Source organism: Danio rerio, chromosome 4 (assembly GCF_052040795.2).
Source record: "Danio rerio strain M-AB ecotype USA chromosome 4, GRCz13ab, whole genome shotgun sequence".
Classification (NCBI taxonomy): Eukaryota; Metazoa; Chordata; class Actinopteri; order Cypriniformes; family Danionidae; genus Danio; species Danio rerio.
The window spans coordinates 20,296,951-20,321,372 of NC_141024.2; the positions used below are offsets into that span (position 1 = coordinate 20,296,951).

Sequence of the window (24,422 nt, forward strand, 5' to 3'; positions counted from 1 at the left end):
ACACATTTGGGTTATTTCACATGGGAACACAAGGACCCAGGAATGCCTAAAAACGCATCTTGAGAAACAGACTTTGATTACATTGTTCAGGTGTGTTTGATTGGGGTTGGAGTTCAAATCTGCAGTACACCACCCCTCCTGGAGCACCACAAGAACAGGAGGAGTTTAGCTTTTCCAGCTAGCCTCCATCACATTCATAGTTCTAAATCTCACTCTAATTTGGATGGTATCATCATTGTCTCTTTTAGATGGACATTTCAATAAGAACACGCACAAGGCCACAAGTCCCAAGTGCACTAGTCAAGGCCAAGCCAGTAAGGATTACTCACACAGCTCCTACCAACTTGTCTCCATTCCACTCTGCCCCTTAAACTTCACTCCTATACAAGTCACAGAATTAAATGTAACCATGCAGTTTGATCTTACTCTGCTCTGATCAGGATTTAAACCAACTAACAACAACACTGAAGATCATTGAGTTACTAATGAACCTCTTGAGGCCATGCAAGTAAGGCTTAGTCATCCTGTCCTACTAGTCAGTCTCCATTATGCTCATCGTCCTAAACCACATATCAAATTCAGGGGAGCAATTGAATCATTCAAGAGCTCAAGTGGAATTTAAACCAAGATTTAAGGCACTGAATGAAGCTGGATGCTCAAACAAGAAGACTAAAGGCTACAGCTAATACTAACTGGGCCACCCGCTAAACCTCACTTCTATCCGGGTCACAGCATCAACCAAGGGCTCACAAAATCTAGTAGCCCAAAGTCCCGGGGCTATTGTTTTTTTTTAGTCTAGCTACCAAAATCATCTACATCTTGCCCGACAGGTGAGCAGTGTAGTGGTGCAATGGGTAGCGCTGTCACCTCACAGCAAGAAGGTCGTTGGTTCGAGCCTCGGCTATGTCAGTTGGCATTTCTGTTTGGAGTTTGCATGTTCTCATGTGCGTGGGATTCCTCGGGGTGCTTTGGTTTCCCCCACAAGTCCAAAGACATTCTCTATAGGTGAATTGGGTAAGCTAAATTGTCTGTAGTATATGTATGTGAGAGTGAATGGGAGTTTCCCAGTGATGGGTTGCATCTGAAAGGGCATCCGTTGTGTAAAACATATGCTGGATAAGTTGGCAGTTAATTCTGCTGTGGCAACCCTAGATTAATAAAGAGACTAAGTCGAAAAGAAAATGAATGAATCTCGATAGTCCGCTGTGCATGGTGTTAATAGATTTTGATAGCCCAACTGAAAAAACAATAGCCACAATAGCCAGATTTTGTGAGTTCTCTGGTTCTATTCACCCCACTTTGTTAGGAAGCCCTAACAACATTTGCTAATGCTACTTTTGAAGCCAGGGGAGTGGGTTTACATGTACAGCGCTTACTTGCAGGCCTCTGGTAGAGTCACTTCCCCAAACTCACTCCTGTCTGGGTCACGGCACCAATGTAACCCCTTTGGTTCTACTTGCACTTATTCAAATAGGATTTGAACTGGTGTCTCCAATACAGCTTCTACTCATTTCCTCCATTAAATGGTCATAGACATGGAACTGTTCTGCTCAGTAGCCCTGATTGGCAAGTGATTTGATAAACTGTTAAAATCGCCAGCATGAGGTATCACTCCTCAGTCTGATTCAGACACGCGCAGTACTGCCTGTGGCTGAAGTGGTTTTGGTGAGAACACATTATTAATGTTTGCGCTGCATCTGAACACATCTGGATTTGATCGAGCTGCTCTTCAAACATTGATCTTTTCCTTCAGCGCCCCAATTAGACTCCTTTAAATTCCTCTTTCTGGCCTGTCGGGGGCATCTTTATCTTTAAGCCTGCTTATTAGATTTGGCTAAATCTCTTCCTTAAATAACAACGGGACGATGTTTATGGTAGCAATGAGCACGGGCATCAGTGAAACATCAGCATTAATGGTTTCAGTCTGACTCACTAATGTCCTTTCCTTTCCTAGAGCTTCAGTGAAAGTTTGAAGAGCTTCTCATTCAGTGTTTACGCTGCACATCTGGTCCAGCGAATATTTGCAATAGTGAAATATGGAAGAAATGGCTCTGTCCAGATGTTGCACAGCACGTTGATAACGCTTGCTTTAGAGAGTCCATTCACCCCACATGTGTTTTTGCCCATCGCTGGAAATGTGCACTCTGGGAAGGGTCTGTTACTTTGCTGCAGTGTATGTAATGATGCATGACACTTGTATTCAGCATCAGTTTCTGATGCTGGAACAAGACAACAGTAGCATTATTATTGGCACTTTTATGAACAAAAATAATTGGGCCCCCTAAAGATAATAATGCATAAAAGTGCTTTAATAAAACACACAATGGTAATATTTTACTGATCAAAATGTGGGGTTTAAATCCTACAATCTACCAGCCTTTTTTTTTTTTATCACATATGCTCTGCACTACGTGATGCATGTAACATCTCCAGGCTTCAGTTTATGACACTGAAACATGAGAAAGGCTCAATGGATTTGTGTAAAATCCAAACTAAATATACATTTGTGTAAACTGAAACACTTTGAAAAACTGTGGCCCCCCTCAACATATATCAAAACCCCCCACAGATTGTTTACTCCGCTTTAATTGCATTTTTATCTTACTTGTAGCCCCTTAGCTTATTTATTCTCCCAAAACCTGGGAGGATTTACTTTTACTAAACTAAATTACATTTTTGAATATTAATTAAGCTCAAATTAATGTGGAGGAAATTATGAAAACTGTACCAAACTGTAAAAAATACCTTCCTCATAATAATATCTCGAACTTCTATTCGATTGCATGAGTTCATCATCACTGAAGTAATCCAATGTGGCAGAAAAAGCGCAGCGAGTTTACAGCTGCAGGTTGTAACTTTGGCACCACTTTGCAGCAATTAAACTCCATTCAAAGGTAAAAAAGTTTAATCAAACCCATTTTAGAGCACCGAAAGTGAGACTTTGCGGTCTGTTTTGTCATCAAATCATCTGTTCTAAATGCATAACATAAATTGCATAAACGTCCAATTTATAATTTATAGGAATAACAACTGAGGTGAAAATGCCATCTGCTCAAAAACAATACATCACACACACACACACACAAACACCAAATAACTTCAATAATATTTTTCAAAAGCATTATAACGCTAACATTTTCAGCACGATTCAAATTAAACACGTTTAGACAATCAATTACGCATTATGACTTGAAGTATGCTGGTCACTTACCCACATTCACGGTCAGTACGACAAAGAGAAGAGCTTGATACATCCACATAATGTCCGATCTCATGTTTCTCGGTTTGATATTCCAGGCTGTGGGATGGAGAGTCTATAAAGTCCGAGTTGATGCTGCTGCTGCTGCTGGTGTGAAGGATGAACAGGATCAAACCGCAGCGACTGCTCTCTCACTCTCTCTCTCTTTCTCAAGCACACACTACCACACGCGCGCGCGAAACATTAGCGTTTATTGGGGGCTCAATCTAGAATTTGGGAGTGGATGTGTGATTTTTGAGAACATAGACGGAGGAACGCGTCATTTCCTACAGAGCTGATTTAAAACCACATAGGCGTGCAGATCAAAAAGTGAAGGCTGACTAATAATAATTTCACTTTGAAAGTGTAACTTGCGTGTCATCCTCACGTGGACCATATGTGTGGGCTAATTAGAAATAATAATAATAATGATAATTTATTCTTTAATATAATGTGTTAAAAGATACATCAAATGAGGGAAATAGACACCTTAATAATGTACAACATAAAAAGTATAGTGCCTAATGCACATTACCTACCGCACAATACCTAATGCACATATGGCTATGATTACACATAGTTATCAAAGATTAAGTTAAATTACTTAACAATCATCGTGTCATCAAAAGGAAATTCTAAAAATCTCAGTAGGCACAGGATGTCAACATGATGTCAGATTGACATTGTAGCCTACCTTAAAGCTGTGGGGGCGCCATTTTGTTTAAAAATCAAGATCGGGTTTATGTCAGAACCCAACTTCAGGCCTACATCGATGTCCAACCTAAAGTCAACCAAATATAAGCATCTAATGGTGTTACAGCTTAACGGGGTTTGGACATTACCACTATGATGTCTATGAGATGTTGGATTTCGGTTACTTTACAACACAACTTAAATCAACAACATTTATATGTCATATGATGTCGTTATTGGACTTCAAAATATTGTCGTCCTTAAAAGCTGGCTAAACATTGAATTTTGGTTACCTGACGTCACAACCTAAATCTAATCTAATTAATATTAGCGTCTTATGACGTTGTGTGCGTGCTGGGATTGTCCTGGTCAGTCTTTTCCATGCTATTATTAATCAGCTTGCTTTAGAGCTATACAATTTCAAGGACACAAAAACCAATAAATAGTTATGTAAATATGGTCCGTACGTCTAACACACAGGCCCGTGCAGAGACCGTCCAAAGGGCATGTGCAGGATAAATTTTTTGATGAGGGGGGGGGTGTTGCGCGCGTACTGAAGAGCGGTGTTGTCGCGCGCGTTCTGATCAGCTGTGTTGTCGCACGCGTACTCGAGCGGTGTTGTCGCGCGCCTACTGAAGAACGGGACCGAGAGTGTGCCGCGTCGCGGGGGAACTTTTGATCATTTTGGAAGGGCACATTCTATCCAAGACTAAAAAGGGCATGTGCACTGCACAGGTTGAGCCCTATGTGTGCACGTGCCTGCTAACACATAATAGGTATTATATCTAAAACCGGTTATGTGTCTTCTGGCTTAAATTTATAAAAAATTTGAACAACAAAATAGCATTCTCAACCAATTTAATCATAGCAAAACAATTATACAGTATAAAAATGTATAAACGTCAAGATATTCTTCTTAATTTTTTATAATTGAGTAAGTGGTCCAAACCATTCAGTGTGATTTATTCATTCATTCATTCAAAATGAACCGCCAACTTATGCAGCACGTTTTACACAGTGGATGCCCTTCCAGCTGCAACCCAGTACTAGGAAACATTCATACACAGTCATTCACACACATACACTATGGCCAATTTAGTTTATTCAATTCACCTATACCACATGTCTTTGGACTGTGGGGGAAACTGGAGCACATGGAGGAAACCCACGCTAATATGTGGAGAACAAGCAAACTCCACAAAGAAATGTCAACTGGTCCAGCCAGGAATGGAACCAGCGACTTTCTTAATGTAAGGGAAACCACTGAGCCACCATGCCATCGTCAATATCATTTAGTAAACCAAAAATTCCATACAGCCTTATTGAAGCTATATAGAGCATAAAATGAGAGCTCTAAGATTAACATACTGAAATCTGAATATCTGTAACCTATCAGGAAGTCGTTAATAAGCAACTGACCTTTCTAAAATATGCAAGTTCACATAATTTATGGGAAGTTCAAGTCAGTCAGGGAATATTTACTTGTAATTATTGCAGCTTTAAACCTCAAGCACTCTGATATTGCAACACTTTTAAGTGAGAAAAATAATGCATCGTCGATATCAATGACAGGACCAATGGTTAAATAAAACAGTCTCTGAAAAGGGCATCTCAGAGGACCGCCCTTTGGCTTTTAGCATTAATACTCTTTCACTATGCTTATCCAGAGAGAAAACCAATCCAAGGAAAACCACAAAGTGGACTTCTGAGGAGTTACAGCACATGAAAACTAAGTTATCCGAGACATTAAAACAGTCATCTGCCAGGCCACCTCCAGACAGAGTGGTTTGATTGCAAATCTGAAAGAGAAATCGTGGAGGTGATGGGGAGTAAGCGAATGGCTGATCACTTTGCATCCACCCAGTTAGTCCAATATATGCAATATATAGGCATCAATAAAGACTTCTGATGGATGTCTCCTGCTCTGTATGGTGGCTGTAGTGGCACAGCTGGAAGCAATCCCATTCCGATTGCCGAATGTGGGGCTTCATGTTTAACTAAGTGTTCCTGAGTATTTAGACGCAAACCATGTGGAGGGCACAATCGTTATTTCACAGGAAATCCACACTTTGGCCGTTAATGGGCAGTTCTAAATGCCCTCTAGAGAGCGAGAGAGAGACATAGAAAGAGAGGTGAAACACAGACCTCAAATTCCTTCTCATTAAGTCGCGTGGAACTTTTAAAGTCAGGCTAACTGTTGAAATGTTTGCATTGTGGTATGTGTGGCGAGCAGGTGGGCCCAAGCGGCATGCAGGCCATGCAGGCAGCAGCGGTGGAGCCCAGGTGTCAGCGTGTCAGTCGGAGGGAGAGAGCTGTGCCTGGAGAGAATGTGGCCAGATTAAATGCCTGGACTTAAATACATCAGGCTGGGCTTTGACCACCACCCAATCCCCATGGGCAGATTGGCCTGGTGAAGCCCATTACTAAGCTGCACAAACGCACAGTCCAAAAGAATTCCTCCCTGTTTCACTGCAGGTTTTACTGTGAAAAGAACTAGTTTTACAATGAGATGAAAGAGTCTTTAATAAGCAGTTGTCAATGATACAGGCCCATTTGTCGGAACATCTGTGCATGTCATGCATCACACTCCAGAGTGACAGCTGAGTCTGTGAGGACAAGAATTTCTTCATCTAAGGCCCTGTGTTCAGGACAGTCAGTGTGAAAGTCGAATCAAAAGTGGTCAATGCTAAATACTAAATATTACACAGCTTGTTGAATAAGTGTAAAAAGCAGAGGTGGGGGACTGCAGACTTAAGTCGCAAATTTTAGGACATCAGTTACATGACTCTAAATAACTTTGTAATATGTTTCATGTTAAAAAAGTTCTGTGACTTAATTTAAAATCCTCTCCCTGACTTCCAGTAGCTGTGAGGAAAATGGGACACAAGTTCTATGTATAACCAGTTAAATCATTAAATATATGTATTAATTCACAGTGACTTGCTTAATCCAAGGTACAAAGGTATGACTTGGTTGGGACTTGATTGCTACCAAGGGGAACCCCCGCCCCTGCAGTGGCTTGAAGTTGTTGTTATGATTGCATCATTGCACTTCTATTAGTTCATGGTTTGACGCTCATTCCAGCTGAAGTCACATTTCAGGAAAGTGTCTAAAATCAGAACTTCATTGGAGGGAGAACAATGTAAAGACCAACAAGCTCTAGGATTTTCCAAATTTGTCTCAGATAATCAAATCATGGCTGAAATTGCACAGTGGCTCAGCAGAAGTCTTTGAAGATGACTTTATTTAATTTTACACCTAGAGCCATCAATCTAAACAAACTGGAGCAGTGGTGGCCTAATGTTTAATGGTGCTCAAACTCGGTCCTGGAGGGCCGGGATCCTGCAAACTTTAGTTCCAACCCCAATGAGACATACCAGGGCTAGCTAATTAAGCTCTTACTAAGCTTTCTAGAAACACCCTTGCAGGCAAGTTGAAGCTAAAATCTGCAGGACACCGGCCCTCCAAGACAGAGTTTGGACAACCCTGGTTTAAAGAATCTGACTTGTGATCCGATGGTTGCAGGTCCAAGTCTTGTAAACAGCAGGGATTCTAGGTAAGGGTAGTGAATGACCAGTACTTACAGTACCCTGTCTTAGGTGAGAACCTTGAGCAAGGCACCAATTCCCCAACTGCTCCCCACACAGTCCACAGCTCTGGGTGTGTGTTCAGTATGTTTGAGTCACTTTGAATAAAAGCATATGCTAAATATGCAACTGACTGATGCTAGAGCCTCCTATGCCTGTTCAAATCCTGCTTGGAGAGTTGAGAGTGGAACCAGAAGGGTTGTTTGGTGCCATGACCCGGATTGGAATGGGGTAAATACATGAATGTATCAGTGGCTAGCAAGCTGTGGGGGAAGCTTCGCTTTTCGGATTTCGCTTTCCCCATCTCCTATGCGAGAATAAAATGGTTTGAATCAACATTTGTACAGCTTTTACTTGTTCCAAACCTGTTTGAAATTCTTTCTTTGGTTGAATTATTTTGAAAGAAGGATATAATTGTATGATTGCAGGTTAGCTATGTATATATACTGTTTAACCTATACACAACACCCTAACTCTGTTTGTAAAGATGATTTGGAATTATAATTACAATAAAATATGTAACTATAAACTTGTTGAAGTTGGAAACCTGTAACTATTGTTTTTTTTTCTACATTGACGTTGTACCTCAGTGTCATGAGGACATTGCAATTTGTTTGGAAATTAAACGGCAGACGTCAGAACCCAACGTCAGAACCCAACTTTAGGTTGACAACAATGTCCAAACTAAAATCAAACAAATATCAACATCTAATGAGGTTACAGCTTGTCTATCATATGTTGGATTTTGGTCACTTTCCAACACAATCTAAAATCAACCACAGCTTTCTTCAAAATATCTTAATTGTTCAACAGAATAAAGAAAACTTTACTACTTTAAAAGAAGAGATGCTCCCTAGCAAAACCCTGAACAGGCACACGTTTTCTCTAGAAAATGTACTATTCTAGAGCTCGGTTCTCTCCTCAGCTTCCTTTATCTCACTGATCCTGACATCCTGGCTTGGTACCGGCTCAACCAGAGTCAATGAGTTTAATCGTGTGATCCTCCTCCAAAAATTGCTTGTTCCTTTTAAAGAACACTTCATTAAAGTACCATCAGAACTCCCGTCTAAACCTCAGCCACTCCTCCAATCTCTGTCTCATTCATTAATTGCCATTCTTATTCTTTCTGATTGTATCTGTTTGTCACACTCCCAAACAGTCTCTATCTCCATCACTGCCTTTACTCAAACTCTCCTCATCAGCGTAAGCGCTGTCGCCTCAGAGGAGAACGTATGCTGCAGCTTCAGGCGTTATATTGCAGCTGGACAGAGAAAAGGCTCAGATATCAAGGGAGGAAAAGCAAACCGTGAGCACAGAGGTCTCAGAGTCGCATTAGGACAGCACAGGCCTCTTAAAACACAGGAAAGAGATTAGGACAAGACTGGATATGGATTAGAGCTTTGTGTCTGGTACCTGTACCATGGGGTCAAGGTTGGCTGACTAGAATGGTTCAGTTTCCCCTAGTGGCAAAACATTTTTTTTATTAATTATTTTTTCATTTACAGCCATAAAAAGGTAGCCATGTGTTCTGATGGAATCCACTTTTTGCAAGCAACATATAAATCTCAAGTTTTCATTGTGCTATAGTACATGTTTTGTTGGTGTTTTATGTGACACTGTGCTGCCATTATTATAATTGTAAAACAGTTGTTAAGACCATTTATATTTCAATAGCCCTACGTTTTCCATCAGTGTCCTTTAAATGTATTATCTTTCCTTCGTTCTTTGGAGAGTGTCCTATGCAAAGGGAATGTTTTTTAAAATTGGGAAATAAACGAATGAATATTTGTAGTGTCCCTAAATTGTTTTAAAAAACCTAAACCTGCAGATGAAATTGGACAAAGGACAGATCAAGTCAGTATTTTGACATCAATAAATGCTTATTCAAATCAATGTGTCAGTACATCCATAGTACACTACAACTACAATTCAAAGGGAATAGAAGTAAATATAAAATTACATATAACAATGTTAAGTCCTACCTAACCATAAAATAAGGTTTTAAATTTAATTAATGTGGTATTTTCCCAGGGTCTTTTCATTTTCTGCAAAGGCTAAATTATACTTCTGTGCCAAGTACACGCATATAGTCTGCGCGGTTGCATAGCTCTCGGAGTGGCTGACGCTGATGCGAACTTATCAAAAAATGTAGCTAGATTTCACAACAATGTGTAGTGCAAGCTCTGTGATTGGTTGGCTTGGTAGTGGTGATGAATGTGGGCGGTGCTGAGAGCCTGCGTGAGCCCGATGGAGCGATTGTTTTTTGACAAGTGTCTAGTTACGTGAAAGAGCTCGAGATAGAGACTCTTGTTTTGTGTTTACCTTATGAATAAAGTTGTTGCTCGTCTGCCAGTTCCCACCTCTGTGTAAATGAGCTTAAGCTACTTGTAGCATTCAGAAAAAAACAAAACACCTTCAAAGAAACTTGACACAGAGGAACATAAATACCTAGTGCCAGTTAGTGTTTCTGAAGTATTATTGCAGCACAACACAAACAGCACGCAGATGTATGAAAAACTACAACAACTACGCGCAAGGCAGGCGCCGTGGGTCACGCCGATCACTCAGAAGTATAAATCTTAAGCCAGCTAAAATGATTCTGATGCCATTATAAAATAGCAGCATTTAACTGCCTGATTAAATTATGATATAAAGTAGGTATCAATGCGGACAAAAAGCACTGCATTAAATTCCATTGTTCCATGCTGTCTTTAAAATATGAGCATTTATTTTATCACAGTATTTTTTAATGACGTTTCAGTGCAAACCTGCATATGCTTTCCACTTGAACAACTAGATGAAAGCTTTAATCTAGAAGATTATATTTGAATTCATTTAAATTATCAATGCTGTTTAGGATACCCTTATGAAATTGAAAATAGCCAAATTAATCTCTCATTGGGGCTAAAAAACACTTGCCGTGTATATAATTGTTGTCTTAAACATCACAGACCATTTCTGTGATTCATAAGCAAACCCTTTTAAAAGATAAGATGTAATGGACTTTGTGTCTTATCTTATTTTTTCAATGCACAAACACAATAAATAAATGTCCTGCAATGCAGAATCATTCTGAAATTAGTGAAAGGGAAGGGTGGGTCCTCAGACTGGAGGCTTGAGGGGAACACATACTCCAAAACTGGGGTCTGTCATCCTGTTAAATGCATCGTCCGTACAAACACATATGCGCAAGTACTAATCCCTGATGGGAATAGAGTTTTAACTCTCACCGAGGGGCATATCGCTAGTATGATCTCTTTTTTGTAACCTTTAACCCAAACTTGTCAAAGTAATGGCCTCCTTGCCCCTGCTCTCGCTTACACAGAAATGACTAATGTGAAGGTCAGAATTTGAGAAGGGTTTTGTAATATTTAAAACTTCTTTTCTACACATTTTTATTTATAATCCGGTACTGTGATCTGGGGTGTTGTGCTGAGGTACTTTGATTACTTTGTTGTTAACAGCATGTTAGCACAGTTAGCATTATTGTCATGTGGTTGCTAATATGTTCTTGTTTGTGGTTAGCATGTTACAGTTTGGTCACTTAGTACTTATAGGTGGTTTTAGGTTTTTTGTAACGGCCCAAGTTAAAATAATCCATCCTGAATTTTCTTGTCCTTTGAAATTTGACTCAGTAATAGCAAAGGTGTTCTACGAGGTGTCTAGGTTGTTGTTTACTGGCCCAATGATCCATCCTCAAATCTTTTACAAATGTCCTGTTTCCCTTATCCACTCAATATTTTTTCCATCCGAAGTTAGTTATCAGTAACTATAGTTATGAAGTGTGGCAGAAATCAGCTTTGGATGAGAGTTGACAATGGAAGGCTCTTACTGAAAATGGTTCAGAAACAACCAAGCAGAGAAAAACGCAGCGATGAAACAGCAAACCATGACATCCGTGTGCTGGAACCACAGTTCTCCCATGTGTGGTAATAAAGTGGCCCTCCAGCACTATGAATCTGAACGTCTGGGGCTTTCCTTGCTTGTTGTGTAGAGATCGTTGGTCCTGTGCTCTAATAGGGAGCAGATGGTAGGCTATTTCACAAGTCGCGCCTTGGAAAAAAATTCTTGCACATAAATCCAATTACAAATGAGCAGGTTTCTTAACCCTAGTGCGCGTGCGACCGGCCACAGATCAGACCTGTATGGCTCAAGCTTTCCCCAGACAACAATGTTACGGATGAAAACAAAGCAAAGTGGACTGACCACACTTTTTCAACTTGACGTCAGCGAGCGCACGAATGAAGGAGATTTACTGAAGCAAAAATAAACTATTATGCTGGACTAAACAATGTTAAGAGGGCAATTTGCTCTGTGGTAATGTCTCAATCAAGAATTCCCACGGTGAATGTTTTAAGGTATCGTCACTTTCTTACTTAAGTTTGTCTCTTGCTCTCGAATCACTGCCATTGCTCACATCATATTAAAGATATATTATAGAACTGTTGTTTCTTTTATTTTAAAAGCTGGAACAGATCTGAAATGGCAACCTAAATAACAATTCTGCTTGTATTATTGGATTGAAGTTTGGTGTGAACAGTTTCACAAAACTAAAACAAGTTTTACAGACTCCTTGCTGATACTTTTCCTTAGTAGTTGTCTTCCAGGTTTATGGTTTTTAAGTTACCCAAAGAAAGACCCTTCTCTGGCCTGGACTGGGAAGGGCGGAGGGCTGGAGTCCTGGTGCTGTGGCAGCTGTGAGGTTGTCTGGCACCTCATTGCTTACTAAGTGGCTCCACGTGTGAGGGAACAAGCCCAAATAAATTGCTTTACCCTTCCAGACACTCGGCCACACGGCCACCCCGAGCACCCTGCTGAGACCACTCAAGGCTGGACTTGGAGTAGCTGTGGTGACTTAAGTGGAGTTATTAGCGAGGAAGAGAGAACTCAGAGGGAGAGGGTAAGCGACAGAAGAAAGCATGAGACAGGTGTTAATAGATGTCCTGCAGCTTTCAAAAGCCCCTCAAGCAGGTCTGGGTGCAGGACTTTGGTTTCACAGGCAGCAAATTACCTGAGACCGCAGTTTGACCCCCTCGCCTCTCAAATACACACCGCAGCTATAAAAAAAAGGTGTGTGGCATGTGTGCTCGGACACTTAGGGTGTAAAGCTAGTGACCTGCAAATAAAAGAAATACCATTTTGATGGGAAGAATATAGCAATCAAATTTGTTTCCAATTGAAATTCAGATTTATATTTGATTTCTCAGTAAATCCTTTGGTTTTGTCATTTAATGCTAAGGTGTTTGTTAATCTCTCAACAATGTTTCTTGCTTGTGTTGTTGATGAAAAGGGATCAAGGTAAATGTAAAACTCTAGCAAATAAAATCTGAGCAACAAAGATTCTCTACCCACCTATTACTGCATACTTGGACATTTGCTGGGATGGGAATTTGGGTGGATGATGAAGATCAACAGATGCTCCTCTCCCTTAATGTTTTATGAAGTGCACCCTGACAAATGGAAAACAATCTTTTAAGGTCTACAGGACAAGTCTTGATGGACTAGGAGTGTGTTGAATACCTTCTACTGCTCCTCGAGGGTCAAAGTCTTCCAGAGTTGTGCTCCGATCAGTTCCACAATTACCTTGAAGTTATTACCAGTTACCTTCAGGTATGTCTAATAAAGGTTGGGACTTAACTCTGCAGGATAGTGACCGGGTTTTGGATACTCCTGTTCTACAGTGACAGACCTTGGCCATGCCCTGTATACCCTTAAATAGTGCTTTAAGCGGACTATATTATGGCCTAATGTAGGGAATAGTAGGGTGATTTTGGAAACAAACTACTTTAGACTTAAAACAACTAGCCATGAAGCATCGCTACAGGCATCCCAAATGAGGAAAATGATTCCAGACAGCTTCCTCTTACTCTACTTACAACTTTATCCATTCACGTCTCTCTGGAATTCTTAGCACACCTCTGAAAACATCCAAACGACCTTTCTGGGAAACCATTGAGTTGATTCAGGTGAGGGCAAAGACCAGAACACAGAATACAGACATGCACCAGTATTCAATCAGCCAAACAAACTGAATCCAGTTGCTGGAACACCAAGAGAAGATGCCACTGAGATGCAGAACTTGAAAGAGGATAAAAGAGCGTCTGTGTACATAAATAAGCCAGGCCCGGGGCAGAGTGACTCCACAGCTGAAACATAAAGCACAGGCAGATTAAACACTTAAGCAGCTGCCTGGCATCTCACATCGTGCAGACACTTTTAATAACCCTATCATGTCACAAGATCATTATCACAATCACTGCTTCCTGCTACAAAACACATTGTGTTATAGTGAGTCAAGAGGTTGTTTCAAAAATGCTGATTCTGCACAGACTCCATCCCACACCTGCAGATTCCAAGTAAAGAAGTACACACAAACACTAGAGATACCCCATTTGGGTCGAAATTTTAGGCCAGAGAGACAACAAAGAAGCAGTAGTCACAACTGCAATTGAAAAAGTGGTTCAGCAGCTCGTCTCTTGTGCAGTAACTTAAAGGGACAACACCCTACCATGTCTACTCCTAAAAGGTTCAAACTAGTCCCTAATTGTAGTAATATGTATCCTTAAGGTACTACTGTATGCAATTTTAGGTGTAAACAAGGCACAGAGATGTTTTTTAAGGGAAATTGCCCAAGGCCCTGTCCACACGAACATGGGTATTTTCAAAACCATCGTTTTTTTCTCTGCGGTTTGACCAATTATCCAGACAAAAACACAGTATCAGGTGACTGAAAGTGAAACTTTCTGAAAACTCCAGCCAGGTTGAATATTTTCAGTAACTCTGGTTAAATTGTGGTTGTCTGTGCACTAAAACAGAATTTTTGCCTTTTGCCTCTCCTTTCTGATTATCTAACATGGCTGGGCAGCAGGAATATTTTATTATGTGTTTAGTGTGAGGCAAGCATAAAATGCCCTTAAGGGCCAGTGCACACCAAGCCAACGTCAAACAACTAGCCTCAACAAAACTCAATCGTGTTTTTGCCTCACATCAGCTCATGTCTAGTTATGCAAAGACACAAAATTACAGCTCTCTTGACTTTGTTTACTTGCTATATCACCTCACTACATAACACTGCATTCTGAATAGTTGTTGAATAACCAGTCAGATCGCTCTCTTTAGCCGATGTCCGATACCTATTCTACAAACTGAATCCAGCCAACGAGCTTCGATGTTAACCCAATGAGAGGTGACGTGTGGAACACACCAAACCAACTAGCTGGACCGATGAGCCAACGAAACCTAACAGCCAACCACCAGCTTGGTGTGTCCCGACCCTAACATTTGTCATTTGGACAGAGATGGACAAAGGCTGGAAAAAATCAGTGTTTAAAATTACCTGTGTATGTGTGGACATCTATCATATATGAAGGTACAACAGCTGAAGGGCACGGTTTAGGTATTAAAATGTACCTTTTTATTATTTGAACCAATCAGGGCGGTAAATAAGGTATAAAGACACACACACACATATATATATATATATATATATATATATATATATATATATATATATATATATATATATGTATGTATATGTGTGTGTGTATTTTTTTTTTTTTTTGTGAACGCCTTACACTCCCAAAGGTGAACTTTTGGATCAGTTTTGATATTTTACGTTTTTTCCAGCAGCTGGGGTGACGCAAAAAAAAGTAAAATAACAGCTATTAAATTACAGAAATTTACCTTAAAATAACAGATCTTAAATTACATTGATTAGCTTAAATTTAAATTTCCATTAAATTTTTATAATTTTAATACCGTTATTTTGCTGTTCCAGGAAAAAAAAAACATAAAAAAACACATTTTTTACAGTAGCTATGTCTCATTTCAGAGATGAGTTTTTCGAAGTCCTCACATCAACCGAGCTTTTCGAAATAAGACAATCTAGCCTACAGAGGATAGATCTTATCACCTAGTAATCATAACAGCTGCCGCTAATAAGCAGTAATAAAATCTGTAATGTCTTTTTTCAACGTTATTTCAAAACTTATTTTAAGCAATCTGAAATATATCTCCTTTGATCCGTACATCTACACATAAAAATGTAAACTGTCAAAAAAATCACTTTTTTTGGTTTTTTAAACATGTGTTTAAATATGCAAGTAAAATAAACCTAATATAAACATTTAATCCGGAGTTTTCATTTAAAAACGTCTTGCCGTTATCAGTGCGCAATAAATCTTGGAATGATTAAGGCCGAAAGGATCCACCGGTTGTATCCTTCATCACCTGGAAACCGAAGGATGCATTTGGAGGCTGCATTTAAAAAAAACTGAAAGTCTTTTTTGGAAATAAGACAGCCTATGTCGCACTACGATGATGCAGCATCTTTCGAATGCATCCTGCGGAGGATGTAGCCTCTAAAATGAGACTCAGCTAGTGTATATATAGTTGGCATAGCATACTTTGCAAGGTGATGGACGAAACTCAAAGAAAAACTTATGATAAATAAAATAAATGATTTTGAAATACTGTATCTTGCTAGGCTAAATCAAAGCCTACTGAAGGCAAGCCTAAAATGATTAGCCTAAACAGCAGAATTGCTAATGCTAATGCAGCATGTAAGGTAGGACACCAAAAGCCACTATAGTTCTCTAAGCTGTGCTTCACATGATAAAGTTAGCGTTACAGGTTTTCCAATAGTTAGTAATACAGACATTTTCATCTCCACATAGTAAGAAAATCTAAGAAAAAACTGTTAGCCAACATGCTAATGTCGCTATCAGTGAGAGCCAACAATCTCAGATCAATTTCCATAGCGTTCTGCTAAACAGGTGGCCAATCCATTAGATTTTGTACATTTTACTTGTAACACATCTCATTTTAACGGAAACTTTCTGAGACCCAGACAATTTTACCGATGGTTGAAGACTTTCTTTACTTTCGTTCCCTGCCGTTTGGCTCTGTGGTGGGGTTCAGCCGGACATGACACACATCTGTGAGAAGTTATTGTGTTTGGCTGTGCTGCGTGCGGCGGCCAAATCACTTTCACAACAGACAGCTGGACATGAAAGGACATGAAAAGCAAGAGCGCTACCAGACTCCCGCTTTCAGAGCGCGTGTCTCAAATGAGACGCAGGTGAGTCACAGTCACTCAGTTCAGGGGGTCTGAGGAGTTTACAGCGCCTGCTAGAGACTGTGCGCGCGTTGGGGGGAGTTTGATGGGTGGGAGGCATGAATAAGAAGAGTATCTAAGCAGTTCTTTTATTTCTAATGACCCACACCTAGAAGAAAGACTTGGCATCTAAACATTCTTGATTGTAGTGGTTTTTCTCAAGAAATTACAAGTTTACAGCACCTGGGTTTTCTAGACTCTGCGGAGCATCTGTATTCTGACAGCTCAATGGTGATTCTCACGACATCCTTTCCAACAAGACAATCAACAAAAAGTCCAGAATTTGGGAGTAAATTATTTACTTTATAATCTTATTACAGCAACAGTCTTAAATTATTAGGAAGCAAATACAAGTTCCTACTTTTAAAACTCAGTTACCAACAAAAAACTTAAAATTAATATTATCATTTTGACTAATTTCTCTAATTACCACAATATGTTCTTTTTGGCACATTATAAAAATGATGTGGCAAATAAAAAAGTGCATGTATGAAAAAGCAACTGTTATATTTAATTTACTAAAAAAATACAACCCTCATCTTAATGCATTCAATATATACACTCACCGGTAGAAACTCAATGCATATAGGTCAAGGCTATCTGCTGCAGTTCACACAGAGCAGAAATGGGCAAAAAAGGTGATTTAAGTGACTTTGAACATAGCATGGTTGTTGGTGCCAGGCTGGCTGGTCTGAGTATTTGAGAAACTGCTAATCGACTGGGATTTTCATGCACAACCATCTCTAGGGTTTACAGAGAATGGTCTGAAAAAGAGAAAATATCCAGTGAGCGGCAGTTCTGTTGGCGCAAATGCCTTGTTGATGCCAGAGGTCAGAGGAGAATGGCCTGACTGGTTTCAGCTGACAGAAAGGCAACAGTAACTCAGATATCCACTCGTTACAGCCGAGGTATGCAGAAGAGCATCTCTGAACACACATGTCCAACCTTGATGTGTATGGGCTACAGCAGCAGAAGATCACACTATAGGTGCCACTCCTGTAAGCGAAGAACTGGAAACTGAGGCTACAATTCAAACAGGATCACCAAAATTAGACAATAGAAGATTGGAAAAATGTTGCCTGGTCTGATGAGATTTAACTTCTGCTGTGACATTTGGATAGTAGGGTCAGAATTTGGCATCAACAACATGAAAGCATGGATCCATTCTGCCTTGTATCAATGGTTTAGGCTGGCGGTGGTTTAACGGTGTAGGAAATATTTTCTCGGTACACTATGGGCCCATTGGTACTAATTGAGCATTTTGTCAGCCTACCTGAGTCTTATTGCTGACCATGTCCATCCCTTTATGACCAAAGTGTACATATATAAAATAACCATATATAATATATATGGTTTCTTGAACATGACAATAAGTTTAATATTTTTTTTTTTCTAAAACTTCAGTGTCTGATTAGCAACCTATTTAATTAATTAATGAGTTCATGCAAATTGATTCATTTGGATTACTGCATTTACCACATTTTATCCATAAATATTTTTTTATTTTTTGTTCTTTTATTTATTTATTTTTTGTTTTTGTTTTTATTTTTCATCTCAACTTCAATTAGTTTTATTTGGCAAACTCAAAAGATAAAGGGATAAATCACATTTAAAAAAATTCTGTTGATTTACTCACCCTCTTGTTAATCAAGAATGCAGATGACTTGTTTTCTTCAGTAAAACATAAAAGATTTTTAGTTGAAATGGCGGTAAATAGTGATTCACAACATTCACAAAAACAATGGGTCTGCTCTGCGTCTGAAATCTGGAAAATGGTAAAATGGCTTCTCTTTCTGTCTGCTTAGACGCCCTTTGAAGGCAGCATTTTTGAAGCCATTCCTGAAAGAATAGTCAGTTGGTGGTAATTTTATGTGTAAATTTTAAAGGTGCAGTATGTAGGATTGACACCTACTGGTTGAACTAGGTATTGCAGTCTCTGGCCCCTCCTTCAATGACTCCATGCAAACGCAGGTTGCCAGATTGGTGACACCTACAGGACCAAGTATGTTTAATGATCAAGAAGTAAGCAGCTAAAAATAATTATAATTGTAATATTTATATTATTTGCTAATTGAAAAAACACCTTAATTGGATTTTTATAACTCTGAATGTGAGCCTCATTTCGGAGGTTGGTACTGTCCTCTGGAGGTCCTGGACAGACATTCCAACACAGAGTACACATTTTCAAAGGAGAATAACTAACTTTAGCATTTGTTTTCAGACAAAAAATTGTTCACTTAGCATGTTTTAAACATACTATGCTATCTTAATGCTTTAGAAGAGTCGAAGAGAGACACAACATTACACACTTTTTCTACTTCTGATGTAATTTCTAGCAAGAACTTAGCATTGTAACGATTGAAAATTGTCTTAGTAATCACAAAAGCTTTCTTTAAGTTGTTGCACATGATTGAATTGTTATGCAACCTCAGAAGAATGTCTTAAATGAGTTTTTTGAGGTATTTTGAACAAACATTCCCTCCAAAATCACTGTCTGACAAGGCACCATGACTAAAAATAATAATACAGCCAATGGATACCAGCAGATTGAGAGTTCAAAATACATATATATACAGACAAAATACCAGTGTTTCTACATGATACAGCGATGTTTAATAAAGTGAACGAAATAGTATGCAAAAAATTCTTGAAAATTATTTACAATATTATTAAATTTAATCCAGACTCAGCAAACTTTTTACAATTTTCTATTTTATTGTATTTTATTTTTAATATTGTATTTAATTTAATTTTTTATTTTATTTAATTAATTGTTTTTTATTTATTTATTTATTTTATTATACATTTTTTATTTAATTTTATTTTATTAACCAAAACCCCTAACTTGTGTGATAAGCAGACCTGAATTAAAAGCTACAGAATTTAACATAATTGTGAAACCGACAGCTGTTTTTTACTGGCTCTCTTCAATCTGTCTGGAATTGTTTTGGAAGAATCCCAACCACTGTCATTCAATAAGCACCAGTGAGCCTTTATAATGGAAATAAAGTGGCCTCTCATCTAATAACCAGAAGAGATCAACATATAAACACTGGAGATTATTCACAAATAATTATTCAGCGATCGAGATTCAACCTCACCGAAATCCAACCGCAAAGCGAGAAACGACCTCATCTGACTGTTGAGGTTTGGTCTTTCACTACTTCTTTATGCTATAAGTCGAAAAACAAAAATACCAACAGACCAAAATCAACCTTCAGAATAGATATGTTAAGCTAATATCAGAGCTGTTTTAGCATATGCTAGTTTGTCTCCATTTTGGCTTCGACCACGAAGATGTTTTGGATGTTTGTAATGCAGTCTTACTTCAAAATGTGCAACAGAGTGGAAAAAAACACACTGCTTCAATACAAATGGCCAAAGTTTGTTGTTGTCAGAAGCTGTGGAAAGAGATTGAAGAGGGTTTTAGATGAAATATGTCTGTTTGAAATATGTGCAGAGCGAGCATGTTTAGTTTTATTGTGCAGTGTCCACTTTTTGTTTATGAGTTCAGGGTCGCTGCAGTGATTAGGGAGGAAAAACTTAAGGACACGTTCTGTTGGAAAGGCACCACGTCTGCGGCGCATTGTGAAATGAGGCCTTGTTGAGAGGATAGAAGAAATTCCAAAAATTTGTTGAAGAAAAATAAATAAATAAAAGACTAACTTAGAGGATTCTTAATCAAGAGATACAAATAGGCACTATTGTGAATAAAATAAATAAATAAATAAAATTAAAATAAACAGAAATGTAATTAAATAAAATAAACAAAATTAAATGAAATTAACAAAATTTAATTAAATTCTACAAAATTTAATTTAACTTAATTAAATTTAAACTAAATTAAAATCAATTTAACTAAATTGAATTAAACAAGATTGAATTAAATTAAAAATAAAATGTGACAGAAAATAGCACTTAAATTAATTCTATTATTGTAAAATTTATTTTTATATAGTTTATATACTGGCTGATAATTAAAATAAATTATATAAAAAATATTTTAAAAAATTTCTTTAAATAATTAAATGAGTTTAATTTTGAATGCAATTTAAGGTGCTAATACAGTTAAAATACACTTAATTTAGAATTTAGTATTACATATTTAAATATCAAATTAAATATTAAATTAAATGGATAACAGAATTACAGTTTGAATTTAATGAAATACTGTATTCAATCTAATATGCGATTGTAATTTAATTAAAAATTAAATTTACCATTTAATTAAATACATTTTTTAGTACAATATATTCAATAAAATATAGTTTTTTTATTTCATGTGGATTTGAATTAAATAAATAACTAAATAAATTTATACTTGAATTAAAACTGTAAGTATTCGTTTTATTTTGACTTTAAATTTTACAAAAGCCATTTATTTTTTATAAAAATAATAATCATAAAAAAACAGTAGAGAGCGATTCTAAAAAATCTCAACAGAAGTTTTTTCATTATGCAAACTTTTAGAAAATCTAAATAATACAGTTATCATGCAAGTATAAATAGGGTCAGTGCTGCTTTTAATGCGGACTTTGAAGTCATTCTCCACATCTGGCACCTCTTTCTTCTGTATTTACTCATTCTTGTGAGACAAATAAATATGAACGGCAAGAGTAAGCAAAGCTGTTTGTGCTGAGATAAAACACAACATTTCAAAGCAAAAAGAACCAGATCAGTGGTGGATGCTGTCCGTCTCACACCTGCACTTTTCACACCAAATCAAAGATTTACGGTACTGCTTTACAATCCACAAAATATTTTACATTTCTCTGTTAAAGCAGGCAGAATCAGAAGACTGACAGTTTTAATAATGCCTCAGCCATTATTATTACAGCTTATTTCCTCCCTCCAGTCAGTAACATATGTAATGTTATATGTAAGAAAAACACTGTGAGGACTGTAATTGAACTTTAACAGTCACACAGCGCAGAATGGGACATTTGATATTGACAATAAATGCAGGAATGACCCTGTATTTAAAAAAAAAAAAAGATCTGTTTTTTCCTTCAGGGTGTGATTTTATTTTGGTTGGTTTAATCCTTTCATTGTTAAATATAAACCTCCAGTAGGTGGCAGCAAGTCTTTGTCCTAACGAATGATTCTCTGAATTAATAAAGGGACTAAGCCAAAAAGAAAATGAAGGAATAAATGAATGTAACAGAATGTGAATTAAAATGAAACCAAAATCAAGTGATATGATATTTTGTCTAACAGAATTTTTTTCCCCCACAGAATTATGTGCTAAAATCCTAAATGTTAAGTTTATATCTCACAATTTTGAGTTATAAACTCAGATTTATGACATTCCCCCACCATAATACACTCCAAAAATATTTAGGCCTAACAAATAAGATGTATGTATTCTGATTGCATGTAAAACTTCCATCCATTTGGATTACTTACTTTTAACATAACTGAACTAGTAAACTTGTGTTAGTTAAACATGAATAAAAAAAAACAATTAAGAACAAAATTGATGCAATAATATCAATAAATCCAATGTGTTTCAAAATGCGTCATATTAATTCATCTATTGTGCGGGTATGGAACTACAGCAATTTTGACCCCGAATATGAAGTAAACCAATCTCATAGAATTTAACTAATTGGATTTGATCTTTTCTAGATATATTTATACCATATTTATATCTTTTAAATTATTAAATACTATTCAATTTTAATAGATTTAACTTAATTCTAAGGAATCTGACAACATGCATTTAAAAAAAAGACAAATTCAATCAAATCAAAAGGTTACAGAAGTTAATAATAAAATTCACCGTCTATCTTTCTGAGACATTTATATGCAATTCTGAGTTTATTTCAAAATTTGGAAATTTATAATTTGAAAAAGCAAGTTTGTATGAGCTCTTGAGGGAAAAAATATCAGAATTTCAATATGTAAACAGTGCACTGACAGAAAAACGATTTAATTGTGAGATATAAACTTGCATTAGCGTGATTTGTAAATGCTTCATTTTTAAAATGAATGTTTTTGCACTGCATTTAAATTAATTTTCGACAAAAAATAAATAAATAAATAAATAATAATAAAAAAAATAAATAAATAATAATAATATATATATATATATATATATATATATATATATATATATATATATATATATATATATATATATATATATATATATATAGCAATTGTAAACAAGTGCACACCCTGAACCCTGTATACCTGCAGGCTGGTTTCAAGCGTCAGTGTGGGATCAGAAAGTAAAGCAGATGGAGCGGTTGTGCATATGAAGATGGAGCAGCAGAAAAGCGATGGCAGTCAGATAACAGTGGGTTGGAGTGAATGGAGGGCCGTGTTGTCGTTGGCTCGGTGCGAGTCCTCGCTGATGACAGAAGAAAGTCACATGAGAGAAGAGAAACTGCAGACTTCGACTTCCCTCTGACATACATGGGGAAAAATGTTTGGCGCCAGGACAAATACAAGAAGAAGTGATTTCAGAAAAGAAGAAAAACAGAAATCTGTCACTGCCGCAATGGTCAACGAAACGGACATAGCAATATTAAAGACTTTATGTACTTCATGAACATGAATTTACATAATTGCTGGTTTATAAATAGTATTTTTTCGTATTTTGCCTTACATTATTATTTTTACTTTTTATTTTTATTAATAAATATTTTTAAATAAGGTAAACATTTAAATCAAGAGTTTTCTACAATCCATCTGATTTTGCTAATGCCATTTATAGATGATACTGTATATTTAGTGGAATTTAATTAATTTAATATTAAACTAAATTTAAAAATAATTAAATGAAAATATTTACATAAATAAATATGAATTTAACTGAGTATTATGCTAATTATCAATTGAATCCTAAATTAAATTTAAGTTTCAATCAAATATTAATTTAAATAAAATATGAAACTAAATTATATAGGAATTAAAATATTGAATTAAATATTAAATAACTGTTAAATTAAATGTAACAATTAATATAAAATGAAGCTCATTAAATTCAATTTTGATATTAAAGATATTTTCAAGCTAAAATTAGGCCAATCCCAACCTGATAACTGAAAATCATTACCTCAAAATCCATGCAACTAAACTAAAAGAAACTACAACCCAGACTGTGTTAAGTACATGCTATATTTGGCATTGTTTGGTTTGCTAACGTTAAAAGTGTTTTCCGGAAGCAAAACCACACTGAATTAAAGATAAATTAAGAAGGACTGAAAATAAACCCTCCAATCCAACACCCAAAAACCAGACTAACTCAAACAAGAGCCAAATGACCACCAAAACATACTACACATGATTGCACCTAATCTATGCATGAAGTTTAAACAGGTTCATTTGATTGACGCTAGCTTAATTTACCAATTGATGCATTAACTGTTCGAGAGTCATTATAAGAATATACACCATCCAGACCACAAGTTTGATATTAAAACACAGATATGCTGTTTAAAAATGGGATTTTTAAACTAACAGTGTTGTTTGACTCACTTCTCATGCTAGTTTGTTGTTAAAGCTACATTTATCAACTGTTCATGACAAAATAACCAGAACATACCACTGTTATATTGTTTTGGTTCAATTATATTTTTAGAGGCTATCTTTACATTCTCACCAGTGTTATATCAGTGTTATGGCGGAAATGCAGCAGAGATTCTTTAAAGCACCTTGAGAAATATCACGATGTGTCTTAACTTGCTGTTTATCACGTGAAAGCATTCAAAATTATGCCAGTTTTAATAAAAGTAATATAATATACTAACCTAATTCATCAATTCTAATTTGTAGTGAACAC

General features: G+C 37.0%; 1 protein-coding gene across 10 annotated transcripts in view; it reads right to left on the reverse strand.

Annotated features, from left to right (window-relative positions):
* Positions 1-22,990, reverse strand: part of hgfa (hepatocyte growth factor a) — a 51,217-nt gene extending 28,227 nt beyond the window's left edge. For 2 of the 10 annotated variants that reach the window (XM_087246640.1, NM_001013274.1), the window contains exon 1: positions 3,212-3,424. In XM_087246640.1, coding sequence (XP_087102766.1) covers positions 3,212-3,275 — 64 coding nt within the window. In that variant the 5' untranslated portion in view covers positions 3,276-3,424. Of the gene's footprint in view, positions 1-3,211; positions 3,425-12,529; positions 12,635-12,870; positions 12,969-13,038; positions 13,665-16,376; positions 16,611-18,269; positions 18,475-18,545; positions 18,624-18,716; positions 18,785-22,828 lie in introns of those variants that run through there. The other 8 variants (XM_087246645.1, XM_087246642.1, XM_087246643.1 and 5 more) reach the window with 8 other exon arrangements.
* Between the last annotated feature and the right edge of the window lie 1,432 nt (positions 22,991-24,422).